The sequence below is a fragment of the Nannobrachium achirus genome (assembly GCF_963921795.1).
Source record: "Nannobrachium achirus genome assembly, chromosome: 5".
NCBI lineage: Eukaryota > Metazoa > Chordata > Actinopteri > Myctophiformes > Myctophidae > Nannobrachium > Nannobrachium achirus.
In genome coordinates this window covers 49,520,631-49,537,780 of record NC_137814.1, presented here as the reverse complement: position 1 = coordinate 49,537,780, position 17,150 = coordinate 49,520,631, and the positions used below count along the sequence as shown (strand labels likewise).

At 43.6% G+C, this 17,150-nt stretch overlaps 1 protein-coding gene across 1 annotated transcript; it reads right to left on the bottom strand.

Moving 5' to 3' along the window:
- Nucleotides 1-642: 642 nt before the first annotated feature.
- LOC308285143 (Krueppel-like factor 9) lies at nucleotides 643-3,326 on the bottom strand (the record flags this gene model as incomplete). Its single annotated transcript, XM_080725860.1, has 2 exons — nucleotides 643-923; nucleotides 2,720-3,326. The coding sequence occupies 2 exons, from the start codon at nucleotides 3,324-3,326 to the stop codon at nucleotides 643-645; spliced, it is 888 nt and encodes a 295-aa protein (XP_080581986.1).
- Nucleotides 3,327-17,150: the final 13,824 nt, after the last annotated feature.

Below are 17,150 nucleotides of genomic sequence, written 5' to 3'. Positions count from 1 at the left end.
GTGCAAACTGCTCGTTTATAATTGAAGTTTGATCCACCTTTAAGCAAATATGTCAAGCGTGACCTGCATAAATCAATGCATAAATTCGTTAAATACGAAATAAAGCAAAACATAGCCTAGATACTAAAAAGAATATGGAGTTTGCATCCACTAAAACTTATTATGGAATCAACAAAGCTGCTAAAAAAAAAGCTTCTAGTCATTCTCCGCCTCTCTATCTAACATCAAGCACAAGAACCTCTTATGAAAAATAACCACAAGAAGGGGGAGAAAAAAAAAAGAAAGGAGAAAACATTTGGCTGATGCATGTGCAGTTTACAGAAATAATGACAATCCCTGCAAGTTTGAGTTTACAGTTAATAGTTCTGAGAAAAGAGAACCTGTATGGAGTGACATGTCAACGCGGCCACGTCATTCAACCATATGGATGGATGGAGATGAAAACGACATGCCTCCAACAAGCTCCCACATATTTCCTTCTTTGTGTGTGTGTGTGCATAACCTCCCCGCCCCCAGTGATACTAAGTCCTAGCCAGTGGATATGATTGTAGCTGGTTACGTTGAACCCACACCACGCCCGACCCATAATGTGCTCCTACTGACCCCCGAAACACGCTCCCCGCCGCTGCCAGCCCGCCCCCCTTACTGGCGCATCATGGTGGGGCTGGAGGCGCTGCCGTGGTGGTGCCCGAGGGCGGCGGGCGAGGTGCTGGCGGACTTGTTGCGTCCCAGCATGGAGGGCTGGAAGTCGGGGTGGCGGCGGGCGTGCTTGATCAGGTGGTCGCTGCGCATGAAGCGCTTGTCGCACAGCGGGCACAGGAAGCGCTTCTCGCCCGTGTGCGTGCGGGTGTGGCGGGCGAGCTCGTCGGAGCGGGCGAACTTCTTCTCGCAGTCGGGCCAGGTGCACGGGAAGGGCCTCTCGCCTGGGACAGACGGAAGGAAGGAGAGAGAGAGAGAGAGAGAGGCGTTAAAAATGACTGCAATGCAACTACGCTATAATCAAAAAGTCAAGAAGAACAGCTTTTCTAAAGTGTACACGTACACTCGGATGCAACTCCTTGGGTGGGACAGACATGTCTGGTGATAATAACTTATTAGATTTACAGCATTCCTACTTTGTCTCATGGGTAAGTTAAGACAGTGAAGGCATTTCAATGATTTGTCCATGAGGGAACAATGTGGATGATGGCAGCCATCTTGAATAAGTCTTCATTGACAGCCATTCCCATTTCTACAAAAAAATATAAAAAACACATCCTAATAATATCTTAACTTAATAATCATGTGATGACACAAGCACACACTTCTGGCTGCCACATGACACTTCCTTTGAGAAATTGGTGCATGCATTGTTATGTAGACATTGCAAAAAAAAAGAAAGGACAAACTAAAAGAAAAAATATCAAGAAATCAAGCTCATCTGGGCTGCAGGTGTCATAGAATCTGAATGAGCTTGTGGTTTGAGTACTTTCACATACAAATGGAGGACAGAAATAAGACTGCTGGCAGGCAGAGAAGAGGCAGAGCTAGCATGTCCTTAAATCGCCTCAGAGCAGAGGTGGGTGTGGTGGGGGTGTTGTTCACAGAATCTGGATGATGCAAACCGAATCTTACACCAAATTATAATATTAAGTGTAAAGATGGCTCTCATCTTAATCTGACAGAGAAACCCACAAGGACACACAAGCCGTGCGCCTTAAGGCTGTGTGCTGCTGAACATTATAATAAAGCCAGGCCCACACAGTCTGCCATACTACGAGCCATAGTGGGCGTTCCCTTGGCTCCTTTAATGCCCCTGTGATACCCAGACAGACCGCTTTGCTGGCTGATCTTAATCCCCTCCTGTAATGGCCTGGAACCAGTACCACCATGAGGTACAGTAGTACAGGCCAGAGCCATCAGATCAAGAACCACATTTCATATGATCACACGTTGATAAATCACTCGATAAAACGTTCCAACTCAAGAGAAACGCAACTTCGGCACACGAAATTCATGTCGGGAGGGAGTAATTGTTGATTGATTATAGCGGATCTTTGGTTGATTGATAGAGGCGGATATTGGCTGGCTTTCAATAACCGTCTAGCTTCTCGTAGGGGAGTCTAGCCCTTCTTCTAAAGTACGTCGACGGAAACGGGAGCTTTGGGTTCTTGTGTGTTGACTTCATATGCAAATCGCAGTGTGGATGTAGATGTTCGTCACCGTCCTTCACGTCCAGCCCCATTCTTTTGTTCCTTCACTTCTTTGTCAGTGAGGAGAGTTTTTCTCTTTGTTGGGGAGCACCAGTTATTGTACCAACTCGCGGGTAAAAACGCGATCAACCCACCCACGCACACATCTATTGTTTAGGAATACACTTTTTTGTAATTGAGGTTAAAAGCACCGATTAAACAGGGCAGGGTTTTCAGTAAATGGCAAAGTTGTTTTAAGTTCTGTGAAAACTTCCAACAAAAAAGGATCTGTTGCTTTTTGTTCCCCCCTTCCACCATGAAAATCGATACTAAAACAGACTGAACACACTAAACGCCAAACTCAATTTAGGCTACCCTCCATCACATGATGGTGGTGGGGGTCGCTTAATCCCAGACTAGAACAAGATCCGTCAAGCTTCGGCGACAGCAACGTGTCGCATCGGCTTGGGGATAGATATATAGACAGTACGTCCTTGTCGGCACCGTCTTGTGTAATAGTGTGAAAACGAGGCACGTCAATTATTCACCTGTGTGGGTCCTGATGTGCGCCTTCAGGTGGGACGACTTGCCATAAACTCTGTCGCAGCCGTCGAAAGTGCACTGGTGCCGCTTGACCGGGGACCGCGGCCCCCCTCCTCCTCCTCCCACCACCCACTGTCCCCCGGTGGAGCCGGGGACCGGCGTGGCGGAGGGGGTCATGGTCGGCGTGGAGGTCGACGTGTCGGACAACGTGGTGTAGCCGCTCTCGCCGCCGCACGAGGACGAGTTGCTGCTCTCCGAGTAGGCCGACATGGGCCGGAACTTGCTGCCGTGGAGGTCGGTGAGGATCCCGGCCACCGTCAGCATGTTGGCCCCCCTCTCCCCATCCTCCTCCTCCTCGTCCATCTCCACGATGGTCCTCCGCCTCCTCAGCAGCGTCTCCCGCACCTCCCTGTCCTCGTTCGACCCCATCGAGTCCCCCCCGGCCGCGGAGGAGGGCTCCGGCTCCACCAAGAGGACGAGGCCCGGCCGCTGCTGCGCGCTAGCGGGCCTCTGGGTGGGGGCCAGCGGGGTGGGTCTGTGCAGGACGGGGCCGCTGGAGATCGACACCAGACACTCCGCGGCGAAATAATCTGAATATGCGGCGATCGACATGTTTTTGTTTTTCTGTGTTGTTGTGTGTGACCTGGATTATTACGTTTGTTGTTGATTGTTTAATCTCGGGTTACAACATAAAAAAATAAAGATAGAAAGAGGGGGGGTGAAAAGAATCCGCCTTGTTTGGAGTCTCGAGGAGGGGCTATACGTTCTAGTCCCGATTCAGACCTCGTTTTTAGATCAAACTCGACGATGATCCGACGACTGAGCCCAGTTTTCCTCCCTCGCTTCAAGTCCCCTCTCCGTCCTCACCGGCACAAAGTCATGAAAAGATCGGGTTATTGGAACAAAACTCTACGGCGAAAAGTACTTTAACAAAATAAAAAAAAGAACGTGCCGATGGATCCGGGTCCCACATGCGCGTGTTCGTGTGTGTGGAGAGAGCTTCTTCTTTTTCACATCGTCCGGACGACGGTTCAGTTCATTGTGTGTGTGATCAGTGAAAAGCCGGTCAAACCCCTCTCTACGCCCCCCCGGTACAACACGCACGACTGACGTTGCGGGATGGGCGTGGTCCTCATGGGCGGGTTACCGCCCACCCCCGGTAAACATGCACAGACAGTGCAGAAAGTACTTTTTTTTGTACTCAAGTAAAAGTAGCAAAATCACCCGCCACCACAGCCACAATGTAGAAATACTTTGTTACAAAAGCCTGTATTCAAAATGTAGTTGAGTAAAAGTACTTGAGTAAATAACGGAAGTACTTTTTTTACTCAAATAAGAGTAGCAATTTCACGAATGTAGAAATACTTTGTTGCAAAAGTTTGTATTCAAAATGTAAGGATAAAACTTTTTTTAATGGGTTATCTGCTTAGTAGGCTAACATTAATAAAGAATCTACAAAGCCATTTGTTACAAAAAAAAATGACAAAAATGTTGTAGTGGAGTAAAATATTTTTTCCTATCTGAGAGTGACGTAGATAGTGGAGTCTGGAGTAGAGAAGACTATAGTAGCCTAAAAATAATAAAAAAAAAGACTACAGTAGCCTATTGACAAAAATTGAAAGCAGCAGCCAGACAGACAGTTTCTTGAGTAAATGTACTCCATTACTTTCCACCACTGCGCACGCACGGCAAGCGCACGACCGACTGACTGACGTTGCGGCCGGTCTGGGCGTGGTGGACGTGGACTGGACCCCAGGGGCGGGGCGGGTGGAAAGCAGAGGCGTCAATTGGGTATGGCAAGCTATGGCAGCTGCCATATACCTTGGCTACGGGGTAGTATTGTAATCGTGCCTGTTGCTAAGGTATGGCAACATGACTGCGCGTGCAAGACACCAGTCATGTTGCCATACCTTAGGTTTTTCTGAACTGACGCCGCTGGTGGAAAGTCGGTCGGCATAGCAGCAGAGCAGCCACCAGGCAGGCAGCATGCATGGGTCCATAGATATATATAAAGGCTAGATAGCTCACGCCCGCTGTTGGCCAATGGGGACTGACGACGCTACAGGTCGGCCATCTTGGGACAGGACCGATCGCCCAGTTTAACATTCATTTCTATAGTGCATGAACTATTTAAATGACCAGAGCTTGCTCAATTTTCAACCTATTTTGAAACGGATTGGTTTGTTATAAACCTAAGAAACGTAGCTACGTTACTGTATACTTAGAATAATTATAACCATGGATTTCCATATGAAATAACATTAAGTATATAGGTAAAGTAAAGCAATTAGCTATACACACTGTATTTATATTGTAAATATAACATGTAATAGTTCCATTATTAGTAATATTTATATTATTTAATACATTATGTATTAAATGTATCAATGTATTTATTTAATATAAAAAACTGTCTCATTTGGCTTATATTTATTTCATATAAAATAGTCTCATGTTGCCATTCTGTAAAATATGAGATTAGAGATGGGGCTTCAAGGTTATTTTATTAAGGACATAACAAAACCAAATAAACCTCTTTTTTAACTAAAATAATACATTTTATTTCAGCACTGCAACTGCAAGTCATTTCCCAATCAGTAACATGACCAATCCTCCCCTCCCTCTGAAATCAGACCACTAACAGCTAGACGAGTACATACATAATATATACCAACTATAGTCATAACAGCAATAATCATGATATATAATAATCTTTTTTTTTTGTGTTAAACCCCATGCTGCACAGGTAGCTTTTGGTGGCCCTTGATATTGAAGTAGGCTACATGCAGTACACCTGTTTGAAGGTTCAATGGACCAATATTGTATTGAACAGCTCAACAATGATCAATGAGGTTGGGGGTTAGACTGGAACTGTTGGGGGCTGTTGAGAGGGCGGTGGTGTGGCAGTGTAGAGAGACAGACAGGATTTACCATCATCAAGTATACCTGTAGCATTAACTGAATAGCAAAATCACAGTGGGTTCCTTTTCTCAGATGGCATTCAGTGCACTACTCATGGGCTCATACGTTCTTGCTTGGAGTCAACTTTAAATGTAAAGCCTAAAAAGGAGGTAAACCAGACTCAAATACATTCATTGGGGGAAAAATGACCCATTATTTAACATCTGCATTACTTACAAGAAGACTACACAATTATAGAATGTAGAAGAATGTTTTATTTGATCATTGTTTGCCTGTTATCTCTCCTATGGTACCAGATCAATACAGCATGGAATTGTGGATGAAATGTTTCCATACATATATATATATATATATATATATATATATATATATATATATATATATATATATATATATATATATATACACAGTATAAACCACTGAGGAACATTGGCTCGAAGCCAAAATTAGGCTTCCGTATGTGCACACAGAGTTTGAGCGAATGGCCTTTAAAAAGGACTGTTTTGGGTAGTCATTTTAGCAATATGGTGCAGCCTCAGCTTAAAAAACAGGGACATAACTAACTTCATCAGTGTATGGTGGTGACTGTCAATGCCTGAGCAAAAACACATCCTCTGAACCTATCCTCGTATCCTATGGGCTGTTTTCATCTGGATTCTGCAGATGCCTGGCGAACGACCCACTCTGCTGCCTTCACCATGCCTTCAGAACAGATGGTATCACCAGACCTCCATTGCTTTTCAGGGTCAGCAGGTGGTAGCTCTTGTCCTTACAGGCAGATTCAGCATCGGTCACAAGGCTGGCCCGGCAGACATCACAGGACAGCTTCTTCAAAGAGCGTCGCACAACAAATCCTGAAATTAGCAGTAGACAGATTATTATAATATTATTAATATTATTATTACCCCAATAAATTTACCCCCATTGATTCCGGAAGGGGACCCAAATGCATTCGTCCCCATCCGGAATCAATGGAGGTAAATTTACTATAATCATTTTTTTGTGAAGAATGTGACAAACACAAAAAGAAATTATTGAACTCAAGTCTCCATGGTGTGAATAATCTATATAAAAAAAGTCGTTTTGGGGGTGAACTACTCCTTTAAGGATTTATGTAGGATGTATGTAGGCCTATGTACACTATGTATGTATGCATGTATGCATTAGCCTATGCAAACTTTGAGAATAAGACAACCACAATAAAAGAGTTAAAAAGTGTGTAAACAGGTGGTAGAAATATTTCTAAAAGCCAGGGTCAACAACACTCTTGCAATGTTATTATCTCACAGCCCTGTTGTTCCTGTGAAGCAGAACTTGTATTGTACATAATGATTATCCTAATTATAATATAATATTGTCATATTTGTGGCAGGTGATCCCACAGGTTCCATTTGGATAGGCCTACTCCTTTCATTGGAGCAGCCATAGGCATTAGGCAGCAAAACAATCAGGCATCTTCACAACAGACTTAAGTTCACATACTTAGCCTAGGCCTATTTCTGTAAACAAAAAGCCAGCAATTCCCTGTATCAATGTATCTAAATGTAAGATATTTTTAACAAACCAAACCGCTTGGAAATCATGTAATTCTGCCTCTCCCACCATTGTAACTTTGCTGTCAACTTTGTAATAAGATATAGGTCTAGCTCACACTCACAGCCTCTTTCTTGTCTCTTAGCCTGCAGCTAAAAAATACAACAATATCCACACAAAGAAATGTAATTTAGACAAAAGATTAGTTGTCATGAAATCGTTATTGGTCTCAGGAAAACCTGATAATATTTGAAAATCTCGATTGTTGTTGTCTTGATGAACTTGTGCAAGCAGCCATGTCACTTATTAACTATGCTGCATGCTCTTTTTTCGAAATGAAAAGCTTCAATTTCAACATGTCAACCAGCCTGAGCTCATAGCCACGCTAATAATGTTTGTAATAATCCAAACCGTTAGTAAATCAGTCAAGATTTCAGAGAGTAAAGAGTATTTAAGTGTGCAGATCACTCACCTTACAGGCACAATACAACGGCAGGACGCGGGGGATGGTCCTGTCCTAAGATGGCCGCCAGTGAACGACGCCGCCGACTCCGCCTTGCGCCATCTAGCCTTCTTATATATATCTATGCATGGGTCTGCCTGGGTTCATGACATGATGGGGGAGGAAGAGAAGAGAAGTGAAGAGCTTACAACGACCCCAGTGGTCTCTGTCTGGTGGTGGAAGAGAAGTAGGCGGCCTAGCCCTAGGCCCTAGGCTACTACTTAGGTAGCTTTACTAAAATTAATGTAACAATACTTGTGGGCCTGGCCTACTACAGTGTATAAATACTACATGTCACAAGTGAAAGCCCTGCGTTCAAAATGTGTGTAAAAAGTAGGAACTCTGCCCACACGTATTGCGTATCAAATATACAGTAGACGACTACTAACACGTGAGTAATTTCGGTTAATATGGTTGTAATGTCAGTTTTTGTGAAATGGTTTATTTGCCTCTTGGCGAGTTCATTCTTGAAAAAGAGACTTTCACTTACTTCAGCCTCAATGTTTTTACTGGTTAAGCCAGGGCGACAAAAATGTGGGGCCATGACATTTTTCAAAAGCTATTTTCTGAGGAATATATCAACATGTTTCAGCTAAACCAGGAATTAGCCAACACAACAACACGTTGCTTGCTGAAGCAGCCTCCTCCCAGTGCACCACCACCACCACCGCCCACCCCCTAGGCCCACCGGCCAGCCCCCCATGTCACGACCCATTGGCCATGAGGGTCGTGAGCACTCGACCCATGGTGATATTTGGCGAAATAAGTAGTAGGCCAACCGAAATTATCTGTAATATTGATTAATTGATTGAATACTTTATGCATAGGAAAACCACTGACAGTACAGTTCAGATACAAGGTCTACTAGTAGGATTTTTAAACCCAAGAAAGCACCATGGCTTGTTTACATTGGGGTCCTTTTGTATTCAATTCATATTGAAGGAAGAGTCTACTGAATTAGTAATGCGTTAATAATTACACTGTAATTAGAACTGCACTCACTTTAATGTTGCAGCTGGTAAAGGTGGGGCTGATTTTAATTGCGCTGCTGGCTTACTCTATAATAACAGCCAGGTTATATCATCATTTATCTTTTTTACTATGACATATGTAATTAGGCTACAATTGTCAAATAATTGTAGGCAGCTGAGTTAAAAAAAATCACACCTAGTGTGAAGTGAGCTGTGCTATTTATGAGTTAGATTTCATTAAGCTGAATGTGACCCTGGGCGTATAGCATTTCGCGCCAAGATGTTTGCCACGCTTCAGAGCCTGGACAACAAACTTTGAGCACTTTGTGCCAAGATGTAGGACAGATGTAGGCCAGCTTCAGAGACAAATGCCAAAACAAATGTTGGAGCTACAATAGTTGTCTCTGAGATATAGTGGAGTAAAATAATCAAAAGTGATTGTCAAAGTACCTAAATTGCACTTAAGTACACTATATGACTACATTATTGTATTATGAATAACCATCATGAACCAAGATAGTTTTTCTAATGAAATCAAAGAGACATGCATGGACACTAGGTGTCTCTCTTTGCTCATGCTCACATATTCCAACTGTTTTCTTTGTTCTTGTGCTCTCACTGTTGATGTTGAAGTTTATGAATGGACTTGTTTAAGGGCCTCTTAAGGTTGTATATGCCTTTCAGTATTTGACTATGGTCATTAACGTCAAATGAGTGTGTGTGTACGTGCGTGCAAGTGTGTGTATCTATGTGTGTGTGTTTAAGTAGTCATTAAGGTCAAATGAGTGTGCGTGTGTGTGTCTCCACGACTCCGTGTGCATTTGTCTATCTGTGTCTGTGCGTGCATGCATGCATTCGTGTGGTGGGCCTCAAAGTGCCCCCAAAACCAGTGTCTCATGGAGGCTTGTCATGCAAGACTGTAAGACAATTCAATGTCTGCGTGAAAGACTGAACATCCAACTGCTTACAAACAGTTGGTGATTTATGCAATAATAACGTGGAACTCCCAAACCATGTGTGGGTTTATGTGTGTTCTTTCACTGGTTCCTTGTTCAAGTAAATGGGGGGCGGGGGGGTATTCTATTTCTATTTGAGAACCTCCTTTCAGTGGGGGTCCAGTGTTGTGTCAAGCGATTGGCCCAATGTGTTTGTAGCTACAGCCCAGAAAAGTATTTCCTGATTGGATGCTGTGAGCAGTATGGGTCACACTGGTGGAAGTTCCACACACAAGCATGGTCATTCACTTGCTGTGAACAGAGCCTGGTTTTCACCACCAGTTCCTTACATGTTGGAGGAGACATCCTGAAGGCAGCCAGGGGCTGCACTAACTCAGGACTAGCCATGGCCAAGTCCTCGTTTCATTTTCTGTGTCTTTCATTTGCATTTCTTCTTCACCATGGTAAGTTTCCCAGTGTATTTTGTTTTAGTGTACATAACTGAGGGTCCATTTAACTCTTAAGACTGTGTTGTGTTTTGTTTGGGTTCACTTGGTTTCATTTGTGCTGTCTCGGAGATACAAATGGATACATTTTGAACACTGAGGATGTTATGGTGACTTGTTCATGCAACAGACTGCATTGACTCAATCAACTAAGTAGACTTGTGATGTGGCTGTGTGAGCATTCAATTCAAACACGTTTTCACGTGTGATTTAAAAGGTTTCCCCCCCGACTGACGATTTCTGAACTTGTGTTTCTGTGTAGTAAGTGATTGCTTTCAGGTGGAACCTCGTCTTTGTGATCCCAGTTGTGCCGGTGAGAGCTGCATGATTATTTACACTATTGCATGTTTTGTGACAATGAGAAATGTCATTTGAAATGTCAAATGTCATTCAAATTACATTTGATTTATGGCTCTTGTTCAGTATATGGTCTTTTGTCGTTTGGAAACCTCATATGTCCGTAACTGTTGCTTTTCAGGATTCAAATTCAAAAACCGGCAAAAGTAGTAGATCTACAAGCTGGAAACGTGTCGCTTTGCGCCTCGTTTTGAGCTTGTGGATCTGCAACATTTGATGCTTTTGTGTGACGCTCTGGTGTGAATAATTTGACTGTGAATTTTTCGAAAAGACACAACAAGTTAGAATATGTTAATATGAGGTTTCTGCCCGACAGCAACAATATTATGCATTATGAATTACAGTGCATGCATTTTCCCTGATTGTTCCCCGTCCATAGGGTTACCTTACTCCCCCGAGCTCTCCTATCAGAGAGGGGTGAGATATACGTACAGGTACAGCAGCACGATAGCAACGACTCTGCACGGCTCCAACTCTGGTCGGAACGGACTGGCTCTGGACTGTGTGGTTGACATCGACGTGATCTCCAAGTGTCATTTAGTGATGCAGGTCAGGGTTTTGGACAAAACAATAACTTGCTTAAAACATGAAATTATTGTTTCATGGGTTCATTTGTTTTTTTATGCTGAAGTGCTCAACATACGAAACCTACGAATTGTGATGAGCTTGTATGTTTACTCTCTAGATTAGGAATCCCCAGATAAAGCGCCTTTCCCCTCAAAAGGAACATTCAGTGCAGCGCTTGAAGAGTTTGAGGTAATGCTGTGTTATAAATCATGTATTACACACACATACATACGCTTGCACTATATACAAACCTCATATCTCATGGCCAATTCTGTTAGTTTTCAGGAAATAGGAAAAGAAACCTGTGTTCCAATGGACCCAATGTCATCATTATTATTACTTTACACTGGTTAAATATTAATAAAACGCCCACACACACTTAACCACTTTTACTTTCACTTAAACAAGTATTGCGACACATTGTAAGCTTGTAGATCTGCTATTTGTACTACTTTTGTGTGTGACGCAGTAGTATGACGAAGTAGGGCAATCATTTAAGAAAAACCTGAAACTTTCAAAAAGTTTGAAATATGGAGATACAAGGTTTCCACAATGATATACTGTATAATAATAGTGTTTGTTTGTATGTGTTATTTTTATTTATTTACTCTCTATCACTTCAGTTTTGTGCATGCTGTGGTCTATTCCAGTTCTTGTCCTGCGTTTTAAGCGCAAGCTCAAACCATTCGGAAAGCGCTATAACAACCGTTGTCCTATGAATGTGATACTCTGTTGTTCGTTCGGACAACTTCCCCGTCACATGTCTGGGGTCTTGTCTTGACGGGGGTCGGGGGACGGGGGGTCATCTGGTTGTTTTTGTTTCCCAGGGAGGCGTTGGAGAGGACGCGCCTCAAGTTCTCCCTGCAGGGGGGAAAGGTCACAGCCCTTTGTCCGCAGGAGGGAGAGCAGGTGTGGGCCCTCAACGTCAAGAGGGCTGTACTGAGCATGCTCCAGACCTCCTACACGTCTGCCCAACAGGAAGCAACAGAAGAGGTGAGGGTGGTGGATGTGCGTGTATGTGCCCGAACGAAATATTTTGAGATGGGGGTCCGCGGCCAAATACATATCATTTTGGGGGTCCTTGACATGACAAAGCTGATATAGGCTAATTCTACAAATGTCTTCTAAATCCTAACAGTTTTCTGAAAAAAACGATGTTGCTATATCAGCAATCTGGCTAGCCAATAGCCATCGTCAAATAAAATGGAAAAACAGCACCCTCTCTGTTTTGTTCCTTTTCATTTGAGAGACTACTATATCAGTGGTTCTCAAACGTTGTCATCAAGAACCCCCAAAATGATATGTATTTGGCTGCAGATCCCCATCTAAAAATATTTTGTTCCTGGGATCCCCAGAAGCAAAGATTTGAGTTAAAAATGTTCACTCTGAATTTGGGTCTTGCCTCATGCTAGATGCAGAATAGATACACGCGGTGGATGTGTGGGAACAACTCATAGTTGAATAATCAATAAATTGATCCGTTTTTGGTCCAGGCCAGTGGATCCCATCATTTCTGAATTGGAGCCCTGCCTCCACTTCTACTTCTTGCATCTGGCAAGAGCTGAGAGACCCCACACATGGGTGCACGCACGCACTCACGCACGCATGCATGCATGCATGCATGCATGCACTACTTCTGGTATGACCAATGGCAAAGATATCCGGTCTACATGCTGACAATGCATCGCTGTTTGCTATCTTTAAACCTTTTTGAAATGTTTTGAAAAAGATGTTGACTGTTTTTGACAATATTAATATTAATCTTCCCAAAATAGGGAGGGCAGGTTGAAAGTGATCTTTGGTGCACCCCAGAACACAGGTTGGGAATCACTGGTCTAGTAGTCAGTCAAGACTTTGATTAGTCCTTTTTATGCCATTTCCATGCACATCTCTTGTAAACAACACTAACAATTTAATTCTACTATTCTATAGCGTTCATTAGCCAGTAGCCATTTTGAGATCAACATTGTGTCGAATGTTAAATTCTCCACTTTGCAAACCTGAACAGGCTGGTCACTGCAGGATTGTAGTCATTGTACCATATGTGTCAAATGATTAAATTGACAAATCAATCCATCAACAAATTCCTAAAGACCATAAGTTTTATCTAAAAAAAACAAGAAAATCAAGAAAAGATTGAGGCAGAGAGCCATGGGAAAGGGAGAGGAGTATTGGGTCTGCAGTGCATACCACTGGCTCTCCAATCTCTGCGTCAGTTTAAGATAAGATAATTACCCCGCATCATGCAGTGTGCGTGTGCACAGGGTAAATAGCTCACGCCGCCTCTCTTCCTTCTCAGACCGATGTGTACGGGACCTGCATGAGCAGGTACGAGAGGCGAGGACCCCTGCTGTTGAAGACGCGGGATCTCAAACAATGTCAACGGCGCAGACTGGATGACCTCTGGCCCCATTCTACGCTTCTTACAGAAGACGCTGTGAGCACAACCCTTCTCTTTTTCTTTTGTAAAGAAAATTGGATGTTAGAATACTGAGTCCGTCAACTATACAGGAAAATTATCATATCAGTATCATTTAACCACGTGTGTTCATATTCTTGGGGGAGATCATCAGGCAGGGGAAGAATATATATAAGCTCACAATGCATTTACAACGTAACACACTGTGAGCTTGTATATCAGCTATTTTCAGATAAGAGATTTGTTATGTAGAGCAGGCCAAGGACCCCTTAGTGGAGAGATTATGAAACAGGGACTCCCACTGCATACTGGATTCATGTTAAATGTGTGTCAGACATTTAACCACTCAATATTTGTAAACTTGACCTTTGGCTCTATACTTGGTCTGCTCTTTTTCCCTCTACACCAAACCTCTTCGCCGGAAATAGTCAATCTGTAAGCTCACAACGTGTCGCATACACGTTGGCGGCCCCCTGCAGTATCTCTGAGGACCTGCTAGGGGTCTAGGACCAGCGGTTGAAGACCCCTGGGTGTAGTGGGAAATGGGGAACCTAAGATTTAGAACCCTGAGAAACTCTGTGAACTAACTATATAGGATTTAAATAGCCCTGCATACTTCATTGTACGATGAATAGCGAAAATGAATAGCGAAAAGCCAGTGCATAAACTCACAACACATTGCTGCTGTCAATTGTATTTCATTTGCTATGAACGCGTTGATGACAGGATCTTGGCCGTCTCTGTTGTGCCCAGACAGTGGAGTCCAAGATCCAGTGTGCTCAGCGCCATGGGACTGCTGTCATGGAGGAGGTCAACTGTACAGAAGCCGTCTCCATCGTGACATCGCTGTCAGGGGCAACAGGAGCGATGAAGACACAAACAGTGTCTTCGCTGGTCCTGCTCCGAGCTCAGACGGGGACGCCTCCAGGACTAGGTCAGTGCTAGCCTGGCATGGTGGCCAGACTAAAGAGGCGGCTGACGCGCCCTAGTAATCATTTTCAATGGGAGACGGGCGATTATTTGGGCCGCGAGGATGAGGCAGGCAGGCCGTGGTCTCTTGAAATTCTCGCGCGCGTGCTCGTTCGTGCGCGTGCTCGCAGGGCGGCAAGAGCCGGATTGTGGTCATCCTTTTGAAATACGTTTACTTGTGGAGTGATTGTGTTTGTGTTTCACCGCGGCACGATCCCCGCTGAACCAAACGAGAAAGCCCGCAGCAATCGTTCCCCGTCTGTAAGGCGCTTAGCAGGGAAATTTATTTCATTTTTGCATTTGAATCCTGAAAAGTAACAGTTTTGGACTTATGAGGTTACCCCCTTACAGAGACGATATCTAATCTATACTTAATAACATGACTGACAAAACATCATCAGACTTTCAACCAAATGTGGGTTGAAAATCTGTAAGTGTGACAGGGTAGCACAGTAGAAAGTAACCTTTCACTCCCCACAGTATGTAGTGCCGCATCCAACCAGTGAATCATTAATGTTTCACTTTACCCTGTTTCAGCCCAAGGACCCCTTAGTCGAGAGAGAGATAAAGCAGGGACCCCCACAACCTTTTCATAGATTCCATATACATAGTTTCATCGTTTGACAGCAAGATCATCAGTGTATTTTGGATTCATGTCAATATGCGTTTTCAGATATTTAACCACTTGAGCCGTCATTACCTAATAAACTTGACCTTTTTCTACGTACTTAGTCTGCTCTTTTCCCCCTCTACATCAAACCTCTTTGCCAAAAATAGCCGATCTGCGTGAGCTTGTAGATCTGCTATTTTTGGCTACAGTTCTCAGAATATGGACACTAGGGTTCAAGTTGTTAATATAAAAAGGATTGGAAGATTTGGAGGACCCCCTGTAGTAACTCTGAGGACCCCCTAGGGGTCCCGGACCCCCTATTGAAGACCCCAGCTGTAAAGTATCCACCTGTTTCTGCGGGAATTTACTGGAGAATGTTTTGCACCACACTGCACCACACTTCCGGTTAACAGCAGACATACAAGCTCACGTCGCGTCGCAGATGCAGCCGTTGTGAGCTTGTAGATCACACTCGGCTGAGGCGCCGGAAGCTCCGTCCAATTTCTGCGCAATGCACGATGGGATGTTGGAAACTTGTGGATACAGTATTATCTTAACAGACCTTTCAGAATACCATTCAGTGGTGTTTTGGGAGTGTTGGACGTTAAAGCTGCAATCCATAAGTTTGACAAGGGTTTCCCACCTCGGAGACCACCGCTATTCAGAGGCAATTTCTGCTTGACCATGCAGGGGAGATACAGTACAGTATTGTGCGTATGAGCTTCAGGCAGTACTCCCTGTCAATCAATCAAGTAGGTCTCCTATACCTGACACCAGGGTCTAAATTCCTCAATGGAAGAGTAGGGAGACCACCTCCAACCACTGCAGATATGCACGTGATATTGTATTAACATACTCTACCAGGAAAGCATATAGTGTGGTTAAACAACAACAGTGTATTCATTTAAATAAGTTCCATATTGCAGCTGTACTGTCTCTTCCTTTCCTTGCTATTATTCAGATTCTCTAGGACCTGGTAAAGCCACAGGCCTGCAGTTTGAGGAGGACGGAAGCGCAGGGCCGGTCAGAGGCAGGGGGTCCACATCTCAACAGGCTGGTCAAACAGTGCGGATGTTATGTGGTCTCACCTCAGACCAGCAGCAGGTAAGACTCAATCCTTTTACCTTATCCTCATATACAGTATATAAGTCTATGATAACGTTACATCACAGGTTGTCAGAATAGGGCAGCAGCCGATGGGTTCACAGATTGGAAGTATAGACTGTATATAGAACTATGTAAAACCTTTAATTAAAATTTAAATTCAGTCCATACAATTATTATGCTGGTTTATTAAAAAAAAAAAATCTAAAATAACCGATCTACCAGCTCACAACGTGTTTAGTTTAGTTTAGTTTATTTGATCACTCACATACATTTATAAGTCTCCACGTGTTACAGGTGATCAAAAGGAATAGGCTGAAGCTGAAAGCTTATGGATGCCTATCCTACGTATTCATGGAGTAAAATATATGATTAGTTATAGAAGTGTTTAAAATTCAAGGATACATCGGCCTAATATTAGATATAAGAAAAGAAAGAAGAAAAGGAAAGAAAGGAAACGAAAAATGTAAATGAAGATAAAGGAAACATAATAACATTATGTCACATTATGATGTGGTGTGAGCTCGTAGATCGGCAATCTTCTCTATTTTACTTTTTATAAGCCATTTCTCCATGGGGCGGCGCTACGACTTGGGGGGTCCCCCAAGTCTGAATTCTGAAATACTCAAAACATCAAACCTTTGAATTTCTCATGGCTACAGGAGCTATAGGCTAAACACATCTACAATGTTAGTCCCTTTCACAAGCCCAAAGGGCTTTCTTTTAAGTAGTCCATCTCCTCGCCAGACAGACGTTGGCCTGTGTGTGTTTGTATGTTGCAGTTTCACTTCCCTTGTGGCCTCGCTGTGTCCGAGCCAACGCTTTTAATTCCTCCCTTCACACAGGAGTTTAGTCAAACCCAATCTGGCAAACATCATTAAAGTCTGTTTATCTAGGAGAAGTGTGAAAGGGCCCAACCTGGCAACAAACCCAGAAACCCCTTACTCTCTCTTTGATTGGCTGAAGCCTGATTTATACCTTGTCGTACAACGGTGCCTGTCATACAAAGACGTATAAATTAAGCGTTACGCTTTGGAGATC